A 23628-nucleotide genomic window follows, 5' to 3' on the forward strand; every position below is an offset into this window, starting at 1 on the left:
CCATAATCTGTGTGTCTCATAAATAACATTCAATATTTGCACTCACTCAGCCTTACTTATGACTTATGACTATAGATATAAAACACTACGTGGAAAGTTTTTTCTTCCCCCTCAAAACCGTTGCAGATGTTCCCACAAGTGTTTTTCTTTCACTCTTCTGCCCATTCAGTTAATCCCAAACCAGCCTGATAGGGTTTAAATTCAGGTCTTTCACCTGTTGGAGCTTACCATCTAGTTCTTTTCTTTCTGTGTTTTGAGTCACAGTCTTTCTGTAACATGAAACTCTCGATTAACCAGTCTGTCTTCCTTTTGTTGCCTGCCTTTTTCTCACCATTTTCTGCTTTCCTACAGTACAGTATTATCATAATAACGCATCAATTAGTGTAATAACAGTTTGTTACCAAACCATCTAGGTATAGACTGATGGCTTGCAAGAAATCAGAAAATTTGGGGTGCCTGCATCGCCTTTCAAGGCTTAATTTTCAGTACAAAAGCTGTATGTTTAACAAGTTCCTAATCTCCAAAAAAGCCAGTTTTCTGTGAAGTTCACATGATTTTGGATGATGATGTTTAATTGCTTAAGCTTTGGAGGTTTACATCTTATCTTTGTATCATATCAAATTCACTCGACTTGAACTGCTTCAGTTAATTAAAAATTGGAAAACTGAGTGTCGGAAACTAGCGATTAAGGAGTACCCTGCTGCCGCAGTCACCTGTCATAAATCTGTCACATGGTATTTACAGACACGCCTGTTCAGCCTAATTTTGTCACTATTACGTAAGATGACAACTCAGGCTTAAGGCATTTTTCCTTGGGAGAATCCTTCCTCTCTGGATGGAGATCACGACCACACACGTGTTTGAGGGTTTTTTATGTATTTTACTTTTTAATGCTGGAGTGGTTGTAAAAAATGTAATCAAACCATCAAATGCTATTAAAGGAATAGTTTGACATTTAGGGAAAATGACTATTCAATCATTTGGAGATACACAGAGATGATTGATAACACTCCTATGCCTGTGCTGGAAATAAGACAAGGCAAAAGAAGATCTGTCATTCAGTGTGACAGCAGCTACTTTGCTGGAAGAAGAAACTTCCTGAAGTTTCCATTTGTTGCCTGTCAACTAGTCCTGGCCAAGAGACAGGTCACGTGACCCCTTATGCAAACTCAAATTTTGTCATTTTGTCATTATTTGGCACATGGGAACTCTGGACAATGTCAGGAAAACAACTTGGGACATAGCTTGAGATTGCCTCAGACACTACTGTGTTTGGTTTAGCGTGTTTGGCAGGTGAACTATCTGGATAGAGAGAGCAGAGTGCAGAGAGCAGAGCAAAGGCCATGGATACACGGGACTGATACCTGCAGCTGCTCTCACACGGGCACAGACTGACCCAATCGAACGTTGCACAGACTTTGTACAAGCGAGCTGGCAGGTCAAAGATTGTTTTGTGTCTAGTCCAGCTATGTCTATCCATTTGTGTTGTCACATTCTCAAAATCAACAAAAGTTCAGGGCTGCGGTGTGAAAACAGTTTGTGTTTCTGCAGTTGCTAAATGTCTTTTTTTAACCTTTTGATAGAATCGATCTGCTCCCTCCCGTTTCTAGTTTGTGCAGCTCCTGGTGGCATCTTCATCTTTACTACACGTTTTTCCAAAAATGTCAAACTATTTCTTCAAGATTTAAAAGAAATTTATATTTAATGTGTGTCATATAAAAGGTATAACAAAGTAAAATTAAATACAAATCATACAAAACATCACAGTAGAGTCATTACACAGTAAGTTACATGAATGCTCTTTTATGGTCCCAGTTAGTGTGGGTGTGAGCCGCTACCATCAGGAATTCTGCAGGACCTTCTGCAGTGTCCTCCTGATTGGTACCCTCTCCTCAGGCTTGCTGTCGGGGATCAAGTCAGCGCTCCTCTCAGCAGTCAGTTGAAGGGCTGGCTTCATCTCCTTACAGTGCTGCAGCCCTGCCTGAGTGATATTCCTACAAAAATCCACCTTCACCTCCTCCAGATTGTCTCCGTGAGCCACCACGCCCTCCAGGCTGCAGTCAGTAATGCGGACGCAGTTCTCTAGGTGGAGGTAGCGTAGCTTCCTGCAGCACTGCAGCACAGAAATCACATCCCGGTCAGTGATGTGTCCACAGCCAGACATGGTTAGCGACAGCAAGTTGGGGCACCTGTGGTAGAGACATCCGTAAGTCATGTCGCTTAACTGAGGCAGGTTTTCACTTTTCACACATAGAGTACAAAACCTGTACTGTGTCATCTTTACTCATAATGCCTTGGGATATATATACTGCGAGATGGACACATGATGTGTTTAATGACAGAGCTGTTAAATACCTAGACCTTCTGTGTACACCGAGTCCCACCGGGCCATGTGTGTTTCCTTTCTTTAAAAAGCTTTTGTGAGTAAGTGAAGAAAAAAAGAGCCGACAACAATTTTAATGAGAAAACCGCTTCTGAAAACAAAATGTCAAGTGTTTCTGTGAAATGCATGCACTGCTGGATTGTCATTCAGTGCACTGCAACCTAGCGGCAGGCCAGAGCTGGTAGACAGGCACCGGGATGGCAAGGGATAGTGAGTGTCATTCATGTTGACAGATGCAGATTACATAAAGACTTACATAATCTTACCACTTCACCACATGTGAGCCCGACATATTCCAGCTGCCTGCGAGTGTTGAGGGCAGTGCCCCAGTAACCTCTGAGCATGCAGTCGATCCATGTGCCCTGCTGCATTGTTGCATGGGCTCAGAGTGAGACTTTAGCAGAGCATGTGATCGGACGCTATTGACATTAACAAAATATTGAGGAAGTCGGGCAGTGCACTAAAAAGAAACAGTTCCATTTAGAGACTCGTTTGTCTTTTTTAATGACATAGGATAGGAAGTGGATAGAAGCAAGAGATAAGAGGAGTAGTATTTTTTTAAACCCATTACATAATCTGCCCTCTCATGGAACTTCCACTGTGCGCAGACTCTTTTGTGTGCTATTCCAATATGTACATACCCACTTATCTGAATCTGTCTTGCACACACACATAGAATATGTGCACTTACATACATACAGGCATTTAGTTGTTGGCGCATTAAAGCACCGCCTCATAGCACCTTGTTTTTTTAAGTGGAAAATAATTTCTTTTTAATGGGTTTCTTTGTTTGTTCCGTCTGTAAGCTAGTTTTCAAATTCATTCCCATAATATTTCATATGTTCGCCAACTGTAGGAACGTAGCAGCTGAATGAAAATGAAAGAAAAGCAAAAACCTTGATCTTCTCAAAGTAGCGAGGGCAAATATAAGTGCTTCCACCTAGCAGTGTGTGGCTAAAATGTTCAGAATTTTTTTTTATGCCTTTAATTTATGTTTGAGACATGATGTAGTTCCCATTGAAAGAAACAGCAGCAAGAGCAGACTGGTCTATGTTGAGCACAAGCAGAACACCACACCACCAACCTGTAATCATGCCTGTAATGAGCTGTTTGGTTTCCTAACGGTTAATTTGTCTGGTCAAATTATCCAGTGAGCTCTAAAAGGAACTGAGACGTAGTGTACATTTACTGTTCGTGTCCTTCAGTCGTTTGAGGGGAAAGGTTTGCGTCAAAAAAAGCCTAAAACATTGCTGGAACCTTCTATTTTCTAGATTTAGTAGTAAATATTTTCCAAAGCAGCTGTCAGATAAATCTCTTAAGCACTTCATAAGCAAAAGTCACGCATGCTCTCGTTATGTAAGAGAAAGCATCAGTTTATCCAAATGGTGCACAGTAAAGATCGGAGTAAAACTACTCAGAAATGTTTAACCAGTCTCATGCCAAAGCTTCTTGTGCCACCCACTGCGCAGCCCACACTATACTGCAAATCAGGCATGTTAATTAATCTTGTATAATTCTAATACTGTGACCTTAAGAAAATTGATTTACTGTAGTTTTCTGGCTCTGCAGAGTATTACACTGAAAGTACACTGCAAAAGAGGCCCAAAGACATGCTATGTTTTATAGTTTTTTCCATGTAGATAAAAAAAGAGACTATAGACACGAGGTTGGCGTCAGAGTTTGCGTGGAGTCTTATCCAGGAAGAGGCAGGCACAGACAGAGCACATGTTCATTCCTCTGACGGCAACAAAGAGCCAATTGTAGGCTCCACCTGCCTGCATAAATCTCCACTATGCAGCTGACTGGGAGGGTCTGGAGCCAAGTCACTCTTTATCACCCCCACAGCCTCTGTGTTCCCTCCCACTTTGTCACGTGCGCTTCCTTTCTTCTGACAATTTGGGAGGGTTTATCAGTATGCAGAGAGTGTGCCTTAAGGACACAGAGATGCAAGCCTCAGACGAAGTGGGTGGTTCTAAACTCTGACTCATCTCACAGCTCTCACATCACAAATCTCAAATTTCACAATACAGGAAGTCCTCACAGGGTTGTACACACGCCACTGAGACTGCCCCTTTCCCCCTTTCCCTTCCTCTTGTCCCGGCCAGCTGTGGTGGCCAAGCTCCCTCACATCGACTGTTATTACTGGCTGCCTTGAAGAAATTATCCAGAGACCTCATTACGCCTCTCCGGGACGATTCCTGCCTGGACCCGGCCACGCACACAAGGCCAAAAGCCAAAACGGCTACTTTTCAGCGACCTATCAAGTCCAACTGTCACGTCATTCATTAAATATATTTTGATATGTGACCACAGTTATGTTAGTTAATAGAATCAGTCTTGTGTCCCACAGATGTGTCATTTTTCTGTCTCCACAGCCAGTTGTGGATATGCCATCTGTTTCTAATGATCATGTTCCATGCTGCCTGCAGCTAAACATGGCAGTTAGACTGAGCGACGTGCCTTTAAATGAAAACCATTTGGTTCCCTGATGTGGGTGTAAATGACCCTGAAAGCAACATCCCCTCCCCCAAATTGTGTGAGCATCCTCAAGACACATAAAGAGAGACGCAATTTGTTCTCGTGCCAGTGTCAAGATGAACACAAGCTGTGCCAATGTCATGTTAATTCTACTCTACTTTTAAGGTGTTTAAAAGTCAGTGCTTGAGGTATTATTACAGGATATTACAGTGTCCTCTCTCAGCTTTTATCAGCTGTCATTCTGATCACACAACACAGCAGGGTAGAGCCACACACAAACACTCACATATAGCAGACATGGGCCAGGAACGTGCTGACCAGGCTTTCGTGTTTACTGCAGATGTTCTTCTGAAACGAGCTCTTCAACCAGTCCTCAATGTTGCACACTTGCAGGACCATGCTGGAGTACCAACTAATAGTTAAGTAACGCAACGAGGGTCCCAGCACAAAGTTGTCCTTCCTGAGCTGACAAGGGGAGCTGAAGTGGAGTAGATTCCAGAGACAGGGGTCCAGGAAGACCTCACGCAGCTGATGACAGGTGAGGGACAAACTCCTCCGACTGTCTTTGTCCAGGAAGGAGAAAAGGTGAAGGAGACACTCACGGTTGAGCTGAATGAGATGCATGGTGTGTTGTCCTGAGACATAGAGATAGGCTTCGTCCCTGGGGCAGTGATAGGCCTGCTGGTAAGCAGCAACAATGAGCCCACAGCCCGTATTGTGTGGCCTAGATACATGATGCCCCCTCAGGCACACCACACAGGCCTGCACATATAAGGCCGTAGAGCACGGGCTATTTTGGGAAGACAACTGCTGTGCAGTCAAAGATGGAAGTGTTTGAGCCATACGCTCCCTTTCCATCTGTCATGGCTCTCAACAGGCAGCAAGTGCTGGATTCAGCCAGATGTTTACACTGTCCTGGCCTAGTTCTCAGATACACACTAAGAGACATAAAAAAAAGAGAAACACCTTCACTGGGTAGTGCAGAAACACCCGTGCAACAACTACGGTTAGGGGTCAAGTTGGAGGGAAAAAAAACAAACCTAAAACACCTCAAGAATTATGAAAAAATTCTGTGATACTTTTAAAAACAGAGGTAGTGAAAAATAATGGGATGATTTATCAGTGTCAAATTTTTACATTAAATGATTCTTTGCGAAATGTACCAATGTTTAAAAAAAAGTCTGTATTTAATGTACTTAAAGGGATCTGCATTCCCTGCATTGTGATCGAGACCATCAGAGAGCCACATAATGTGGAAAACGCTTCATGTGAGTGAAAGTCACAAGCCGTACGCAGGACTTTGCCTCAAGGAACAGACAGTACTACAACTCAGAGTGTTTGTTCAGTTGGCTCGCAGAGGACGTACAGAGTTGGCAAAATGCAAAATACCATTCAGCCCATGTCATCACTCCACACTTCCTTGCCAGCTTTTTCTACGTCACTCTTTATCGGCGATCTCTATAAAAAAGCAGGACACTGGGAAATTCCACTGCTGGAAGGCGGATCACATTCTGTACTCTGCGTCACCGTGTCACGACGCCCCTTACAAGATCTCCAACGTTGTTTTTTCCACATTTGGGATATAATCAAAAAATCTGAAACAACAAAACAAGGGGGGCACTTGTATCACTGATGGGGACAGAATAACAAACCGCAACCACCTGTGTGCAGGCGATGAAGAGCAGCTGCTCCTCAGCATACAGGAGTGCCTGTTCCTGCCAGAGTGAGACGGCTCACTGGGTGGCACGTGTGCAGGGGGGAGGGTGACTCTGCGAGTGTGTGTGTGTGTGTTTGTGTGGGGAAGACAACTTAAAGGCTCTCATTTTAGAAGTCCTACTTGGGTCATATCAAAGCCAGTTAATCATTACAAGGCATAATAAGGGTGTTGAGACAGTTGTATACTGGAAATACACATGAAATATATTTTAGTATGCATGTGTCTACTGTACACACACAAAAGGAAAAAACTGTTCCTAACATACGCGTCAATAAATAGTTTGATGATATTTAATTTGCATAAAGTACATGAACCTGTTTAGAAAATAGATTCGCAGTATAAGCTTAAAAATAGAGGCTAGTGTAGAAACATTAGTGATGCAGTTCTTTAATTCCTCCAGAGCTGCTCGCTAGGTTAATATCCCTACTCCTGACTAATGAACAGATTTCTATACATGTTTTTCTTCAATATTCACTCCTGCAAAATCTTAACTTGGAACTTCACTTTATTAGTTTTGGTCTTACCATCTTTCCTTGTGACAGTGCAGCAACCACCACCTAACGTGAACCGTGGCGTCTTGTTTGCCTTTTACTGCAGCGGGTCGGCCGGTTGCCGTCGATGATAAAAACAGCCCAACACAAACATCTTAATAAAATGTTCTCCATTGTATTCTGTCATGTTCGTGTTGCCTGGTACACATTTGAAGAGAATTTCACTTCAGGTCCCCGTGTATGGCCATTTCAAATCAACATAAAATGTTACATGATACTCCAGCATCAGTACAGGCAAACTTTTTGAGAATGATCACTTCTTTTTACATTGGTTCTGGTCAAGAAGTTAAAACAACTTTCTAAAGCCCTAATGAGCACCAGTCAGTCAAATGCATTGCATTCTAAATCTTAAAATATCCTCTAATGACTGGAAAACAGAACTACTGGGCTCTTAAGGTGAAAAATATGACATGTGAAACTTTAAAAACAATAGAAATGCCAAATATTACACAGTGTTCTTGACAATGAATCTCTTCAGTCTAGGCTAAACATTGGACCAACTGAGGTTTTCCAAGGCTAAAGCTTCAATACGTTAAACTTTAAACGATCACCTTTGGAATCTATTGGATATGGAGAAGTCTACCTCGGTATGAGGGCACATCATCGAGAGAAAACATGCAAAAAGTCTACTAAACAAATTAAGCAGCAAGTTAAAACATGACGCTTTCAAACAAATCATAACACAAGAGTGAAAATGTGAATGTTATGTGAAAATTATAATCAAGCACGGTGACAAATGTGATTGAGGTGAAGTCGAAACAAAAGTCACGAGCTGGTCTGAGGCAGTGAAATCTCAAAGAATTATTTATTGTGCAACAGTTTGTAGAGCTTGGTGAGATTCTTCTGTTGCAGCCTTGTCTGAGGTATCTGCATCTGCTGCAGCTTTCACTGATACTGTGTCACCCTCAGCCAGTGTAGCCATGTCTTTGTTCACATCTACCTCCTCTTTCTCGCCCGCGACGTCCTCGTGTGACGATGCTGCGTCCGCAAAATCCAGATCTGTAGCTACCGTATCGGCTACGACTGTGTCCTGAGAAACTATTTCTGGAGAAACACTGTCCACAGCTGCAGCGTCCACGGCAGGCTTATTCGTGGCTGTGCTGTTTGATGCGCTTGTGTCAGAGGGCACCTGACCAGTCCTCTCTACGTAGAAGAGGATGTAGGCTTTGGCCTTCCTCACTGTATCCTCATTGGTCAGAGTCACTGTGCTGTCGTTGAAGTGGTACCAGTGACCCTCATGGCTGCCGTACGCTGTATAATGCCCCGACCCAACCCTGTGAACACAAACACACGTCATATTCTGCTGCCTGCTTTCATGCAAGAGTTCATCTATCGTTGCTGAAGCAAGAGGGGAGAATTCAGCTCGACAATATATCAGCAGTGCAACACTGCCACCTAGAGGCCAAAGACAAAAGCACTTTGATTCTGTTTGAATCTAAATGTGTTTTCAAGGACTTGAAGCCTAATGCCTTTTAGCGGCTACATAAATTTTTAAACTGCAGCTTTCACAAAGCGGATGTGATCCGGCTATACAGTAATTCAAAGCTGGCAGATAATAATGCACAGATCCATAGCCCAGTCTTGAATGCATGTTAGGATTCAGTTCCTTATTCTTCTACAACACAAAAAATACACTTGTACAAAAAAAAAAACCAAAAAACAAAATATGGATCAAGCTGGCCCTTTTATCCAGAGGAAATAATTAGTCATCAAGTTAAATCAGTTATTAATTATAGCTTTGATTCATGACCTCTAAACATGGATGCTTCTTGACTAAGAAAGCTGTGTAATTACCGCATTTTACGCCATCTAACAAATCAGGAAAGCCAGACTCAACAATGTTAAACTACTCACCCAGATCCATGATGCACCACGACAGCAACAAGGTCATACAGGCAGCTCCCTGGTAATGACTTCTCTGGCTGCAAAAACAACAGAGCAAAAGGAAAATGCTGTGGAAATGCCCTTAACACCTGGAAGTGGATACAAGCCACAAACTGGCAGACAGATAATAATCAAAACAGTTTACACTCCTTCAGTTATGAGTAGAGATGTACGCGATTAATGGACTACGTGTTTAAACGCTGCTGCACTATCTAGTCCAGGGGTGGGCAATCTCAGTCCATGAGGGCTGGTGTCCCTGCAGGTTTTAGATCTCACCTTGGGTCAACACACCTGAATCACATGATTAGTTCGTTACCAGGCCTCTGGAGAACTTCAGGACATGTTGAGGAGCTAATTTAGCCATTTAAATCAGCTGTGTTGGTTCGAGGACACATCTAAAACCTGCAGGGACACCGGCCCTCGTGGACTGAGATTGCCCACCCCTGATCTAGTCAGTACCAGAATTACGAGTCAGTTAAGCCTGTTTTTCTTATTTTATTCATGTACAATAGCAGTTACTGGTTGAGCTGGGATACAGGGACACTGACCACTTCCAGTTCACCACACTTTCGATGGCAGTTGAACAGATTAAAGCAAGTAACAACCATGGTAACAAGGCTGTTTTGCAGTATTTTGATGTTTTAAAAAACAAACAAACAAAAAATAAAACAAAGCAGTTGTATATCAGCTTCGCCGGAATAAACTGGATTAGAGCCAAGCAGCCGAGGCCAGGTGTGACCACATTCTTCATGTGGAAGCTCCCAGAAAAGAAGGTCACTGCTGCTAGCACTGCTGAACTCACAGAGCCAAAACAATTTCACTCAGTGTGTGTTTGCAATGGTTTAAATTCTGTTCACTTTTTAATGTTTTCCGAGGATTTTTCTGTCGTTTTGACTAGACCAGTTTTTCCTGTTATTTAGCAAATTAGCTGCCAACATCCCGAGCTCTCACTCATTGCTTGTATTTGTGTACATGTGTTGTTTGACCTTCTGTGTGAAGAACAATGTACAAGACTATTTTTATCTGTTGACAGAGCAAAAGGAGCAGATCTGCAACTGAGCTCTTGGACTGAAAAAAAAAGTCACACAAACATTAAAGATTTATGTTTGCTAATAATTTTAAAGTACAAACCCAATTCCAAAATAATGTAAAAACAAAAAAGAAAAAAAAAAAGTTTTACTACTGTTTACGTTCAACTCCATCTTGGATTGCTAACTCAGGGTTGGTGGGCTCTACCGACTTTCCTAATGAGAAATAAAAGCTGAGTGGGCATTCCACATCAAATTCCATATGGGAACTCAAAAATCCTGAATTCTGGCTTATTCACGAATGCCCCATTAAAAGAACAGCCGGAGAAGCAATTAGCAACTTATCCAGTTAATTGGCAACAGATGATTGGGCAAAAAAAGAGCATCTTAGAGTGACAGAATTTCTCAGAAGTAGACAGAGGTTCACCAATCCACAAAAAATGGCATCTAAAAAAATGTGTAACAACTCTTTATCTGCAGTACATAATAATGAAAGGATTCACAGAATTTGGAGACAAAGGGACAAAGCTTAAAATCCATATTGGATGTGGTGATCTTCACTCAGTCAGCAATGCATTAAAAACAGACATGATTCTGTCATGGAAAACTCCATCATACAGAGAAGCAGCCATATGTGACTTTGATCAAGAAACCTTGCAGTTTTCTCTCAGCCAAAGCTCATTTAAAAGACAGACAAATCAGACAAATCGAAATTTGAAATCCTTTTTGACAGTATGGGAGTGCACGAGTGACTGGAACTTGAAATAGGCCTTGGAAAGACACCATCAACACTGAAAGGCACATATGGGTTTTAGAGCATCCAGATTAGGGCTGCTCGATTATGGCAAAAATGATAATCACGATTATTTTCACTGAAATTGAGATCACGATTATTTGACGATATTTATTTAACCCTTTAAGACCTACTATAGAACCAAGTCCACCAGAGCTTATATTATTTTTTTTACATGCTGTAGTGCCATTTGTGGGAGCATTTCAAGTTGCTATACATCAATACAACTGTTATAGCCCATATTTTAATAATATGTATGCATTAAGTCCATAGTAATTACATAAATTGCAAAAAAGTGCAATAAACTACAAAAAAAATTGAAAATCACTTTTGTTTTGTTTACATATATTTCTACTTGGAGAAATTTAAGAGGTTTATCCCTCAAAACTTTAAATACAATAAAGTTGCAAAAAATAGTTTACAACAACAGGAAATTTATTTTGAGTGTCTTCATAGTTTTATTTTGGAGATACAGCAATTTTTATATACTGCAGGAAAAACAAAAAACAATCCTATGATGCAAATTTGCAAAGAAAACAGCAGGTGCATCATTTCACTGTGGGAAGTGTTACGAACAGCTGATGGATCGGCAAAGCGTGTTTCTGGAGTATTATGTTTTTGTTCCTGCAAGCGCTTTTTATGCAGTTTTTGCAAAGCTATATGTGGAAGGAAACCGTGACCGAGGACAAGCTGATGGCATAAGTTGTAAGTACAACTCCTCCGGTTTCATATGCAAAACAAATTATTGCGCTAGCTTACACGGTTCAGGTTCTACAGGGATTTAAAAATAGTTACACAACACGGAGCGTGCTGCTCTGACCGGATTTAAAGGGTTAACAATGACTTTAAAAAATAATATAACATAGTGTGCAACACCACTGAAGTTTTTTTACCTCTCTTTTCAACCAACGGCAGTCACTCTCCTCTCCAAATAACTTCTGCTTAGCTTTCCGAGCTTCCCTCGGGTCCTCTTAATCAGCGGTCTCCAACCTTTTTTGCGCCACGGACTGGTTTATGCCCGACAATATTTTCACGGACCGGCCTTTAAGGTGTCGCGGATAAATGAGGGAGGGGCTAATAATCGGCTCAGTCATTTTTAATGATCGTTGAAAGCCCAGATCGTAATCGTGATTAAAATTCGATTAATTGAGCAGCCCTAATCCAGATGACATCTTTTTCAAGGTTGGCCTTGCATATTTCAGCAAAAAAATGCTAAACTTTATATGTAACCCTGTCTCTGCTCCTTTGAGATGTGTTGCTGTATATAAAATATATAAAATTCGCTTATATATTGCTTAAAAAGGTACATTTTCTCAGTTTAAACACTGGATGTGTTTTCTATGTTCAATTATGAATCAAATATGGATTTATGAGACATTGGCATTTTACAGTGTCCCAACTACTTAGGAATTGTGGTTGTATGTTAGGAGAAGCTCTCGTATTATAACAAAAAACTGACATACTTATTGCACAGCGGTCAGAAAAGCGATTTGCTGTAGAATAGCACCCCCTGAAGCTCTGGAGCATTCAGACAAACAAGATTAATACTTGTCACAAGTACTCTGAATTCCAGACCTTACATAAAGATCTAATCAAAAGCAGTTTATGCCCAGTATAAAACTGTTTGCACTCTGAAATGAAATGAAATAGACACTCCATGTCCCCGAATCAGACATAGGTGTGAATCAGCCATCACAGCATCTTGCAAAGTTGTGAACACAAGCACGGACCTCCTACGTAACCAGCTGGAGATCTATCAGAAAGTCACAAATGCAGGTGGTAACCACTGATCCAATAATGAAAAATGCATTTGCTACAGATGGTAGTTTAACAACCCAGGTCTGTGCACTACTGTTAATAATTTAGCATATTTCTTTAATACTTTATTATCAATCAGAGCACTCGTGTACATTTTAGGACACCAGCCTCATCAACCAATCACAATCAGTGTCACTGCCAACAACCACAATGTGTTTTTACCATTGTGTTGATATAAATTCTTATTTAGATAAATGTGTGTTACTTTTTTCAAATGTATTTTTTTTTAAGTAACAAAACTATAATGCTTCATTACAAAAAATTCAAACTAGCATAAGTAAACTACGTTCCTGTTGTGATCTTTCCTACCACACTGACTTGGATACCAACAATTTCCACAACGGTAATTTCTGTGAACTTGTTTTTCTGTCGTAAGAGCAGAAAAATGGAAAAAGATGATCATCACTGGCTGTACAAGTGTTTACTGATACAGCACTGTGAGTTTTTAGGAGCCAGCAAAATTGTAGCAAATTTCTGCAAACATTTACTGCAGTTTTTATGAATTTTAGCTGGTGTGTTTTCTCACCAACCTACTCTGGCCTTTGTATTATCTGCCATTAAAAGCATATCTTACGGTCTCCTGATTAAACTGCAGATCAGCATTTGATCTGACTCTTAAATGTAGCTGTTGTGGAAAAACAAAGAAAATAAAAAGGCTGTGAGTGTTGGGCTCACCTCAAGTAAGTAGCCTCTCATGTCCAGACCTTTCAGTGGAAATTCTACATAGGTATCCACTTTGTTTCTCAAAAAGGCAGTCCAGTGGAACCGTTTTAGGTGCAGGCACAAAACCTATGAGTAGAAACAAAAGTGCAATTTATTTAAGAAGTAAAAGCAAACATATGTTTTTATAGTTTAATAGTAGATACAGTGAAGTGTATATTAAAATATATATATATATAAAAAAACCTTTGGCAGCTTCTGGATCCAAAACTTCTTGGTTGATTTCTGTCTCTTTTTACACTTATGGCAGTAATACAGCTCTGTGTCATCGAGTTCTTCCAGGTCGGTGAAGCTATGTAAGCAGTCTTAAAGAAAAACAAAAACAAATACACACAAAAAAATTGAAAAGCTCTGAAGAATTTTAGTGTCACAAACTTTGAAACTAGGCCTATAAAAGATCATTTTTGACTACAAGAAACTTACCACGTAGAGTGCATGTTGGCACTGGCTCTTGGTCCTTATTTCTCTTTTGTCTGAACTGACTGGGAATGTCCAAAGACAGATCTGAGTAAAAAACACACAAGGGGAAAAACATGACGTGTCACGCACCATCAGGCTATATCAAGTTTAACTCTATAACTCTATAATAAATGGCTTTTCATTCATTTATTTGCTTTATGATGTAGAGCAACAATAAAAAGATTTGCTACAGAAACCCAAATTTATTTTTGTGTTATCTTGCCAAACACTGACACATGAACTTTGCTGTATGGGACAACAAAAGCCGCTCAGTGTGTGGTTTCGTTTATGTCTTACCAAGAAATGGATCAAACTTTCGAGATTCTGTCCCACAAATTAGGCAGTTGACTTCATTCTGAAGTATACCACCAAAAATGGATGTCACAACACTGGCGGTCCCATTTCTGTAAAGAATAAAAAAAACAAAACATGCAGTAGCTTTTACATTCAAGTTATAGTGACTTACTGCTAAATATGGTCATGCCGATAGTATATTGTTACAACTAGTCTGTGTTAACTGGAAAAAAGTAGGAAATATTAACTATATGCAAAAAAATTCAGGATCCCGCTGAGACAACAAAAGCAAAATCAGTGTATGGTTAGAAGGACTCACGTGCAGCATTTGCCATCTGTACTAGAGAGTCTGACTCCATCCTGAGGTGAGACTGGATGAGACGCGCCGTTACGGCTGTACTGTAGCTCCCTGTGGAGGTGGTCCAGTAAGTAACGCATGAATTCATGGGCATCCTGCTGCTGATAACCTCTGCACACACAAACACAGCTTTAAATTGCATTCATGCAATGACTCACAATGGTTTATTGCAGTTTTTTGAAACACAATGCACCTTTGTTAGTAGTGTGACTAAAAACGGTAACACTTCGGAACAACAACAGAATTGAAACGGAAACAGTTTCCTGCTCTGCATTAGCAGCTTAACTTATAGAAAACAGTTTTTACAATGTGGGTGTACCTGAAACTTGGCATGATTTTCCATATGGCATAAAACAAGGAGTCTGGACTGAAGGCGGTCTGGTTCCCTTGCCATAGGGAACAGAGAGTTTTCCTGAATTCCTCCACCAAAGATCTGTTCAACATAAAGAAACTTTATTTTAGACTTAACCGAAATAATTTTCTGGATTTTTAAATTATACCTGATTTTTTTCTTCTTCATTTGCCTACCCATCTTTTCCTTTTCAGCAATAACATTAGAACTGGATGCCTTACAGAACCACTCACAACTAACAATGTTGCCAATTTTACTTGCTGAAATTAACGTTAATTATTGCCCATAAATCGTCCCTCCTTCAGAAGAGGACCTTACACACTGTTGTCCCCTTGGCTGCGGGTGTGGTACATCCTTCTTCCTGCCGTCTTACCACTGCGTAGAGCCACAGCAGGCAACTCCTTGAAATAGCAGCTGAACTGCTCGATGTTGCTGTCAAAGAAACAAATTTTGCCATCAGTCGTCTCAAACGTAACATCAGCAGACAGCCGACAGGTCACGAATTAAAGGAAAGAGCAGGAGAGTGTCAAAATAAAATGCTGGACGATTAAACGCTGGGAGAACAGGTTCAAAGCACCTTCGCATTCTAAAAGTCTCTAAACCTTTAGTTGAAATAGCAATGTCCCAGTATGCCCCATGAACTGAAGCAGTGTTATCCTGAAAATATGGAAATGCTTCTAGTAAAAATACCCCAGTATAACACACCTACCAGATCACCTCACTATAGGGATCGAGGATCCAAGTTCCAAATACACTATATGCACAAACGTACTGGGTGACAACATCTGCAGGAGCTTCTGTATCTATTTGCAGATACAGTATAACAGGCTTTTGACAATTTTGCCCGTTCATCCAGAAGAGCCTTTGTGAGGTTAGACACTAATGTTTAACAAGAGGGCCTGGCTTGCAATCTAAACTCTAATTCATCCCAAAGTTATTCAATAGGGTTGAGGTCGGGCTCTGCGAGACAGTCGAGCTCCCTTCTCTAAAGGTTCCCACACAGTTGGATACATTTTTCACAAATGTTGGTAAAGGAAGAGTGCATGGATAGGTGCTTGATTTTATACAGTGGGGCAAAAAAGTATTTAGTCAGCCACCGATTGTGCAAGTTCCCCCACTTAAAATGATGACAGAGGTCAGTAATTTGCACCAGAGGTACACTTCAACTGTGAGAGACAGAATGTGAAAAAAAAATCCATGAATTCACATGGTAGGATTTGTAAAGGATTTATTCGTAAATCAGGGTGGAAAATAAGTATTTGGTCACCTCAAACAAGGAAAATCTCTGGCTCTCACAGACCTGTAACGTCTTCTGTAAGAAGCTTTTCTGTCCCCCACGCGTTACCTGTATGAATGGCACCTGTTTGAACTCATCATCTGTATAAAAGACACCTGTCCACAGCCTCAAACAGTCAGACTCCAAACTCCGCCATGGCCAAGACCAAAGAGCTTTCGAAGGACACCAGGAAAAGTATTGTAGACCTGCACCAGACTGGGAAGAGTGAATCTACAATAGGCAAGCAGCTTGGTGTGAAAAAATCAACTGTGGGAGCAATCATCAGAAAATGGAAGACATACAAGACCACTGATAATCTCCCTCGATCTGGGGCTCCACGCAAGATCTCATCCCGTGGGGTCAAAATGATCATGAGAACGGTGAGCAAAGATCCCAGAACCACACGGGGGGACCTGGTGAATGACCTGCAGAGAGCTGGGACCAAAGTGACAAAGGTCACCATCAGTAACACACTACAACGGCAGGGAATCAAATCCCGCAGTGCCAGACGTGTTCCGCTGCTGAAGCCAGTGCATGTCCAGGCCCGTCTGAAGTTTGCCAGAGAGCACATGGATGATACAGCAGAGGATTGGGAGAATGTCATGTGGTCAGATGAAACCAAAGTAGAACTTTTTGGTATAAACTCAACTCGTCGTGTTTGGAGGAAGAAGAATACTGAGTTGCATCCCAAGAACACCATACCTACTGTGAAGCATGGGGGTGGAAACATCATGCTATGGGGCTGTTTTTCTGCCAAGGGGACAGGACGACTGATCCGTGTCAAGGACAGAATGAATGGGGCCATGTATCGTGAGATTTTGAGTCAAAACCTCCTTCCATCAGTGAGAACTTTGAAGATGAAACGAGGCTGGGTCTTCCAACATGACAATGATCCAAAACACACCGCCCGGGCAACAAAGGAGTGGCTCCGTAAGAAGCATTTGAAAGTCCTGGAGTGGCCTAGCCAGTCTCCAGACCTCAACCCCATAGAAAATCTGTGGCGGGAGTTGAAAGTCCGTGTTGCTTGGCGACAGCCCCAAAACATCACTGCTCTCGAGAAGATCTGCATGGAGGAATGGGCCAAAATACCAGCTACTGTGTGTGCAAACCTGGTAAAGACCTATAGTAAACGTTTGACCTCTGTTATTGCCAACAAAGGTTATGTTACAAAGTATTGAGTTGTATTTTTGTTATTGACCAAATACTTATTTTCCACCCTGATTTACGAATAAATCCTTTACAAATCCTACCATGTGGATTCATGGATTTTTTTTTCACATTCTGTCTCTCACAGTTGAAATGTACCTCTGGTGCAAATTACTGACCTCTGTCATCATTTTAGGTGGGGGAACTTGCACAATCGGTGGCTGACTAAATACTTTTTTGCCCCACTGTACAGCTATGTTAAAGGGTCTGAATTCACTGATTAAGAGGTGTGGCTCAAAGTTACATATAATATATGTACATGCTTTCAAACAAAGTTAACTTCATATTTGAAGGGATGATGCTGGAACCTAACATACATCCAACCTTTGGACTTTTAAAGCAAGAGTAAGTGTGGAAAACCTGAAAAAAAACATGCTGTGGTCCACACAAGGTTTTAACCTTTGTTTTCATGTTTGTTGGCAACCATGAATGAAAAAAACTACAGCTGAAACTGTCTTAATACATCTAATTATTTATTCACTGACTTTAAAGAGGCAGCAGAAGTTGCCAGGTGATGACAACCTGACAAAATAAAATTCAAAGCAACAAATTTGCTTATTCGTGACATTTTTTAGATGTTCAAATTACTAATCAATATATTGAAAATGAAAAAAAGAAAAAAGATATTTTGCAAGAATACTAGCTTCGTTGTCTGTAAATGTGGAACCCCACTGCTCTAATCCTTTAGCATTGTGACTAAATGTGTATTATCAGGGAAACCTGGCCTTTGACTGTGTCTTGTTTCCAAGCAGCCTCTGTAATCCCCCTAACTGTGCCCCAGACTATATTAATAAAGGATGACTGCTCGTGGGGCCCTGGCTCTACAGGGGCAGAGCCACTGAATTGTGCCACAGACTCGGTTCATCACCCACATACCTCGTCCTCAGTGCACTTACCTGAGGGACTGCAGAATGGCATTCATGAAGCATGTGTTTCCAAGGTTGCGCAGGCCTGTAGCACATAGAGCCACGCCATCCTGAGAGAGACGAGTATATGTGCATGTTTAAAGCCATATGGAAAAATTCTGCTGTAAGCTAACATTTAAAGTCAGTTGGCGTACAGCTCTATAAAGACGCTGTGACTCATTTAATTGAAGCCCTGCACCACAGTGTAAAAAATAGTCTTGCAAAAGTTTTAAGAGTGGTGCAGTCTTTTGTGCTGGGAGTGTGATTCTAAAGTAGCTGCTATCTTTACTTCTTTTTTCAAGGCAGCAAACATTTGCCTTGAACTATTACTTACACTGTCTTTTAACAGCTTGCCATCTCCTGCTGGGCTGTCCTGAAGTTTCCTTTTCCTCTGTCGCTCACCCATTAGTGCTGAACTGTAAGCAGAAAAGATTACTTGCGTCACCTGGATAAAGCAGATTACTTTGGTGCATGTCTTAACTTGCCTAGCATACTCTTAGAGTAGGGCTGCAGGTATCAATTATTTTAGTAATCAAGTAATCTATCGATACTGAAATATTTTTAAGTTGAACTGTTTTACAAAATTTCTAATGAAAAAACAAACTAAACTCTCTGATTGTTCAAACATGCCATACTGAATTACATTTTTAACTAAACATTTTGTTTAATGCAGAACTATAGAAATAATCTCAAGTAGAGTCAAAGGTCAAACTTGAATAAAACAAGATGTATATGCAAACTTGTCCAAAATAAAGACAATGTTGGATAATACCTCCCACCCACTGCATGACATGCTGGTCAGTCACAGGAGCACCAGAGTACCAAAAAGCACCACTGAATGACACAGGAAATCATTCCTGCCTGTGGCCATCTCCCTGTACAACTCATCCACTTAACACACTGTATACTGCAATAGCTACACCCTTTTTGCACATGCTCTCCTCTTATTCAGCTATTTATCAATAGTGACTTATATGCATACAAGTCATGTATATATTGTGTCTATTTCTTACTTAGTGTATTGTCTTTGTTACCGTTTATACTGGAGCACTGTAACCAAAATAATTTCCCCTAGAGATCAATAAAGTATTCTGATTCTAAAACTAAACTAAGGCATAAAAACTTACCTTTACTGTATTCTTGGAAGGCTCTTCCTATGTTGATGTTTTAGTGTTGTCGAAACAGACGTTTTGTAGACATTAATTAATACTGATAATAATTCAGTGTCCAGCTTAACAACCACCAAGACAATGACTCAGAATGTACTGGCCCATGTACATTTTTCATTGTATTGTTTAAAAAAAGCTATTTAATTAATACAATATTTTATATTACTTCAATTTCAATCTGAACAGTGTTACAAAAGCCTTGAAATTATTATAGTTTACTACACTCCATCCCCCCTTTAGACTCATCCCTGTTTGCTGCAGGTTTCACTTCAATGTAAAAACAGCCTTCAGTAAGCTGTATAATTTAAACATGGTGTTAGACTAAGTTAACAGTTCGTCTGCAGATTTTAATACAACTTCTGGAGGTTTACTGCAGATTTTTGCGCGGTGTAAAACAAATGGCGGTGGATGGAGCAGCTACAAAGTTTGTCTGAGTTTGTTGATCAGGTGCTTTGATGACGACCTCCTGCTAGCTGTTTCCCAGTAAGGATTTTATTGGTGATCACTGTTCCTATGATCACTGTTCCTGTGTTTTCTTTCACTCAGTCAGAGCTCAGCGTGGCTCCACCTCTGTATACAAACTCCAGCTACGCGTTTAATTATGTCGGCATCATCATCACTGCTGCTGTTGTGTTTTTGTTCAAAACTGGGAGCTGTGTGGGCTTAATGTTGTCAAACTTTTTATTCACATGCTGGTCCTTAATATGTTTGAATTTCTGTTTTTCGTGACAAATGCAGGTGAAAAACTCGTATTTATATCATTTAACACAATGGTGTGTGTGTGTGTTAAATGAACCATTGAAGCAAAGAATTTGCATTGACAATTTTTTATAATCGAACTACTCGATGAATCATTGCAGCCCTACTCTTGAGATATCAAAAAAAGTTGTCCTTTTTAAACAGTAAAAGGCAACCATGACAGTAAAATGAGGAACATATTGTTTAATACTTACTTTTCTAAACTCTGAAGATGTTCCCGCAACTTCTGCACTTGCCCAAGTTTGGTGTCGTTCACAACAAATTCATCACATCTGTAACTATTAAATACACATTAACAACAAAATATTATTATTACAAATATACTAATATTGTTACATCTTTCTCCGGTAGCATAGAAATGTGGAAGAAATTATTACAATCGATACAGATTTTAATAAAGTTGGATCATTTTATTTTTTTAAATGACAACACAATCCTCTGACTGGTAAGAGATGAGTCAGACTGTAGTCAGAGAGAACACTTACCAAAACACACTGTAGCTGCTGCAGTCCATGCAAACAGAATGATGGATTTTCTCTTTTTCATGTTTCTCACCCTTCCTTTGACTAACACAAAGGACTTGATTCTCTTCAAAGTGTTTCTTTGCATGCCCATTGACATATCTATGAGGAAAGAGACAGCTTTATAAACACACATCTGGAATTTCCTTGAAATGACTCAATAGTTATGCTCAAAAATGTATTTATTTTTAGTTAAAAGGTTTTACGCAATTACACAAGGGGAATGTTTTAAAATCAGAAGTGTTTTTTCCCGTCCCAGAAGTTTAACAAGTGTCTGTTGTGTTATAAAGCTTACAAATGTGAATTGAATTCTGGAAACACATTTTTTGTTTAAAAAAAAAAGGTTTGGCAGAATATTTTTTTACGTTTTATTAAACAGAATAAGCACAGGCTAGGGCCAGTAGGATCGATCATATTAAAATCACAACTGAGGGTTTTTCACAGTCATCTCAGTGACCACCGGCTGCAGTCTACACCGCTTTATTTAGTGTGTGCTTAAGTGACTGAATGATTGAAGTTGTTTGTCCCAAAGTCAATAGCTTCCTTAATAAAATTACTAAGAGGGCGGTTTAGCGGACAAAACAAAACCAAAACTCACCGTCCACAATGAACCATCAGACAGGTAAGGCAAATCCATGGACTTTTATTAGACCTGCAAACTGAACATAAAAGATGACTCCGTTTAATGAACTCGCATATGTAAATGAATAATTCTCTCAACAGCCATACAGATATGGCGAATTGTGATTTGCCCTTGCGATATCTGCTGTTGACTCGTGGCTAGTGCTTACCTAGCAGACAGAAATATGGCAGTCTGCTCACAAGTTGGCATCCAAAAATACTGCGCACCGAGCTACGCTTATGTACAACGAAATTAATTTTACTGAAGTAAAATGAAAGACAGAAAAACGCTCCTCTTACCGTTGCAACACCAGGAGGACGGAGTACCGTTAGGGAACCTGGAAGAATCAAAGGCACCGCTTATGTTTGAGCTCAGATGAGGGCACTCCATCAGCTCACGATTGTGAGTGAACCGACTTTATAACCAGCACTAACACACCAACGGTACCGGGACCCGGGAAGCTAACAATAGTTAGCCAATTAACCTAAAACTAGCTAGCTAACGTTAGCAGATCTACTACTTCTGGTGGCGAACGCACGTTTTCCTGCTTTTGCTTACGCCGACGCGTTATGCAGCTATTGTATAGCTTCCATAATTTCACATTAAAACTGTTTACATAAATAAAAAGAGCCGCTGCTTCCACCCGCACATACTGTAAGATGAAATCGTAACCTTATCCTTGGTGTTAAGAGGTACCAGATAACTGCTGGCGCTTTCCACAAACAAATGGAAATAACTTGAGGAAGTGACGTACTGTCTGCCGGCTCACACACACACACAGACAAAGATTAAAAACTTAACCAGAGAATTTTTCCCACCACTTCCGTTTTCGTCCCCCCCTTTTAACTGCTGCTTAAAGCTGGCCAAAGCCACGTTGTAAATCGACCTTACTCTGGGACAGCAGCTCTTTCTGTCATGTTTACTGATATTTTGCTGCTCCAGTTTTTAACAAAACAGCAGCTATTTTCATTTTGAAATTGCATGTAAACGCATAAGTAGCTTATAACACTAGTAAAGGTTATGTTCTTAGTAGTTACACAAATATTAACATCAATTTTTGCCACGTCCTCTATAACGTTTTGTTTTGTTATGTTTTTCGTCGCAGGTCATTAGTAAGTTTCCCTTGTTTAAACCTCGGTCGCCAACACGCATGCGAGCTTATGATGACGTCTATTTTCGTGTTTCGGCATCGTGTGCTGTCCTGTAGGTGACAAAGGGGACTTTAACGTTTAAAAACTTTAACAGTGTCACCACGTAACTCTGCAATTAATCGCTGGGATTTGAGTTGTAGTAAATCTGAGGATAGAGATTGTTTGCCAAATTATTAGGGAAATGTAATAATTTGTTTCTTGGGCCTCACGACCACTTTACATCAATTTTGTAAAACGCGACGATACAAGATTATCAATATTTAAGATTTTTTTTATGTGGATATCATTCTGGTCAACTGGGATGTTGATGAAAAATTACTATTATTCAATCATACCTAAAAAATTACTTAATGATTTTGTTACCATTTAATAACCGAGTAAACGTGGACAGATGCTACTTCTACCTGTAAAGCTTCATGGTCTGTTAAAATTACATATCACTGATTAAGTAACCTATGAAAAAAGTGAACTTTTACCATTAACAACTAACAGATGAACCTATTACACAGTGTCTTTAAATGTAGAAAGTAGTCAGTAACTAGGGCCTTAATCCACTGACCACATTAGCTGAAACTGCAACATGTGCCTTTTGAATATTGGAGAATAGTTTCTAATATAATCTACACATAGCTAAAATTTATTTAGCATATTTAGGACTATGCTCCACATGAATACATTATAAAGTGAAATAACAAAGAAAAACTAGATCTTGACACTGGTCCCCTTTGCAGAAGGTGTCAAGTAATAAGCAGTAATGCAGGGTTCATCTTTCTTCACCTTTAAAGGTCCCAACGCATTCACCCCATTATTAAAAGTTATCATGCACTCACTTCTAGATTATTAGTTACACATTTCTAGTACCAGGTTGGACCCCGTTTTGGCTTCAGTGCTTCCTTAATCCCTTTTTGGCATAGATTGAACATTCATCACAGATTCTGGTTCATTGACAGATCCATGCTTTGGGGTTGTTTACCCCAAATTCTGACTCTGCCCTCCAAATTTTACAGCAGAAGTTTCATCAAACAAAGCAACATTTTTCCAACTTTTCTGTTGTCCCAGTTTTTTAATGAAGTCTCTCTTTCCCACCTTTAGCTGTCAGCAGTGGCACTTGATGTCGTCTGCAGCCGTAGTACATCTGCTTCAATGTTCGACATTCAGAGATGCGCTTGTAGATATCTCAGTTG

General features: G+C 40.3%; 2 protein-coding genes across 2 annotated transcripts; both read right to left on the reverse strand.

Moving 5' to 3' along the window:
• Positions 1–859: 859 nt before the first annotated feature.
• fbxl22 (F-box and leucine-rich repeat protein 22) lies at positions 860–5719 on the reverse strand. Its single transcript, XM_004553112.5, has 2 exons — positions 5148–5719; positions 860–2189 (listed from the first exon to the last, which is right to left on the reverse strand). The coding sequence occupies exons 1-2, from the start codon at positions 5717–5719 to the stop codon at positions 1841–1843; spliced, it is 921 nt and encodes a 306-aa protein (XP_004553169.2). The 3' UTR covers positions 860–1840.
• Positions 5720–6949: 1230 nt separating this feature from the next.
• On the reverse strand, positions 6950–22105 carry usp3 (ubiquitin specific peptidase 3). Its single transcript, XM_004553111.5, has 15 exons — positions 21593–22105; positions 21270–21330; positions 20636–20773; positions 20345–20428; positions 18557–18638; positions 18214–18293; positions 15154–15267; positions 14803–14916; positions 14445–14594; positions 14129–14235; positions 13796–13876; positions 13559–13677; positions 13328–13441; positions 8984–9051; positions 6950–8403 (listed from the first exon to the last, which is right to left on the reverse strand). Exons 1-15 carry the CDS (start codon positions 21681–21683, stop codon positions 7935–7937), a joined length of 1872 nt encoding a protein of 623 aa, XP_004553168.1. The 5' UTR covers positions 21684–22105; the 3' UTR covers positions 6950–7934.
• Between the last annotated feature and the right edge of the window lie 1523 nt (positions 22106–23628).

This window comes from Maylandia zebra, linkage group LG7 (genome assembly GCF_041146795.1).
Source record: "Maylandia zebra isolate NMK-2024a linkage group LG7, Mzebra_GT3a, whole genome shotgun sequence".
Lineage (NCBI taxonomy): Eukaryota > Metazoa > Chordata > Actinopteri > Cichliformes > Cichlidae > Maylandia > Maylandia zebra.

Bases quoted from the DNA above. Each gene is read 5' to 3' on its own strand.
- fbxl22 (XM_004553112.5), bottom strand. From the start codon at position 5,719: ATGGAAAGGGAGCGTATGGCTCAAACACTTCCATCTTTGACTGCACAG. The intron at 2,190-5,147 runs GTGAGTGTTTGT...TCTCTACCACAG, and splicing joins CTGGCCCATGTCTGCTATAT to GTGCCCCAACTTGCTGTCGC.
- usp3 (XM_004553111.5), bottom strand. From the start codon at position 21,683: ATGGAGTGCCCTCATCTGAGCTCAAACATAAGCGGTGCCTTTGATTCT. The intron at 21,331-21,592 runs GTAAGAGGAGCG...TTTTATGTTCAG, and splicing joins GTCCTCCTGGTGTTGCAACG to TTTGCAGGTCTAATAAAAGT. The intron at 18,639-20,344 runs GTAAGTATTAAA...TTCTGCTTACAG, and splicing joins CATCTTCAGAGTTTAGAAAA to TTCAGCACTAATGGGTGAGC.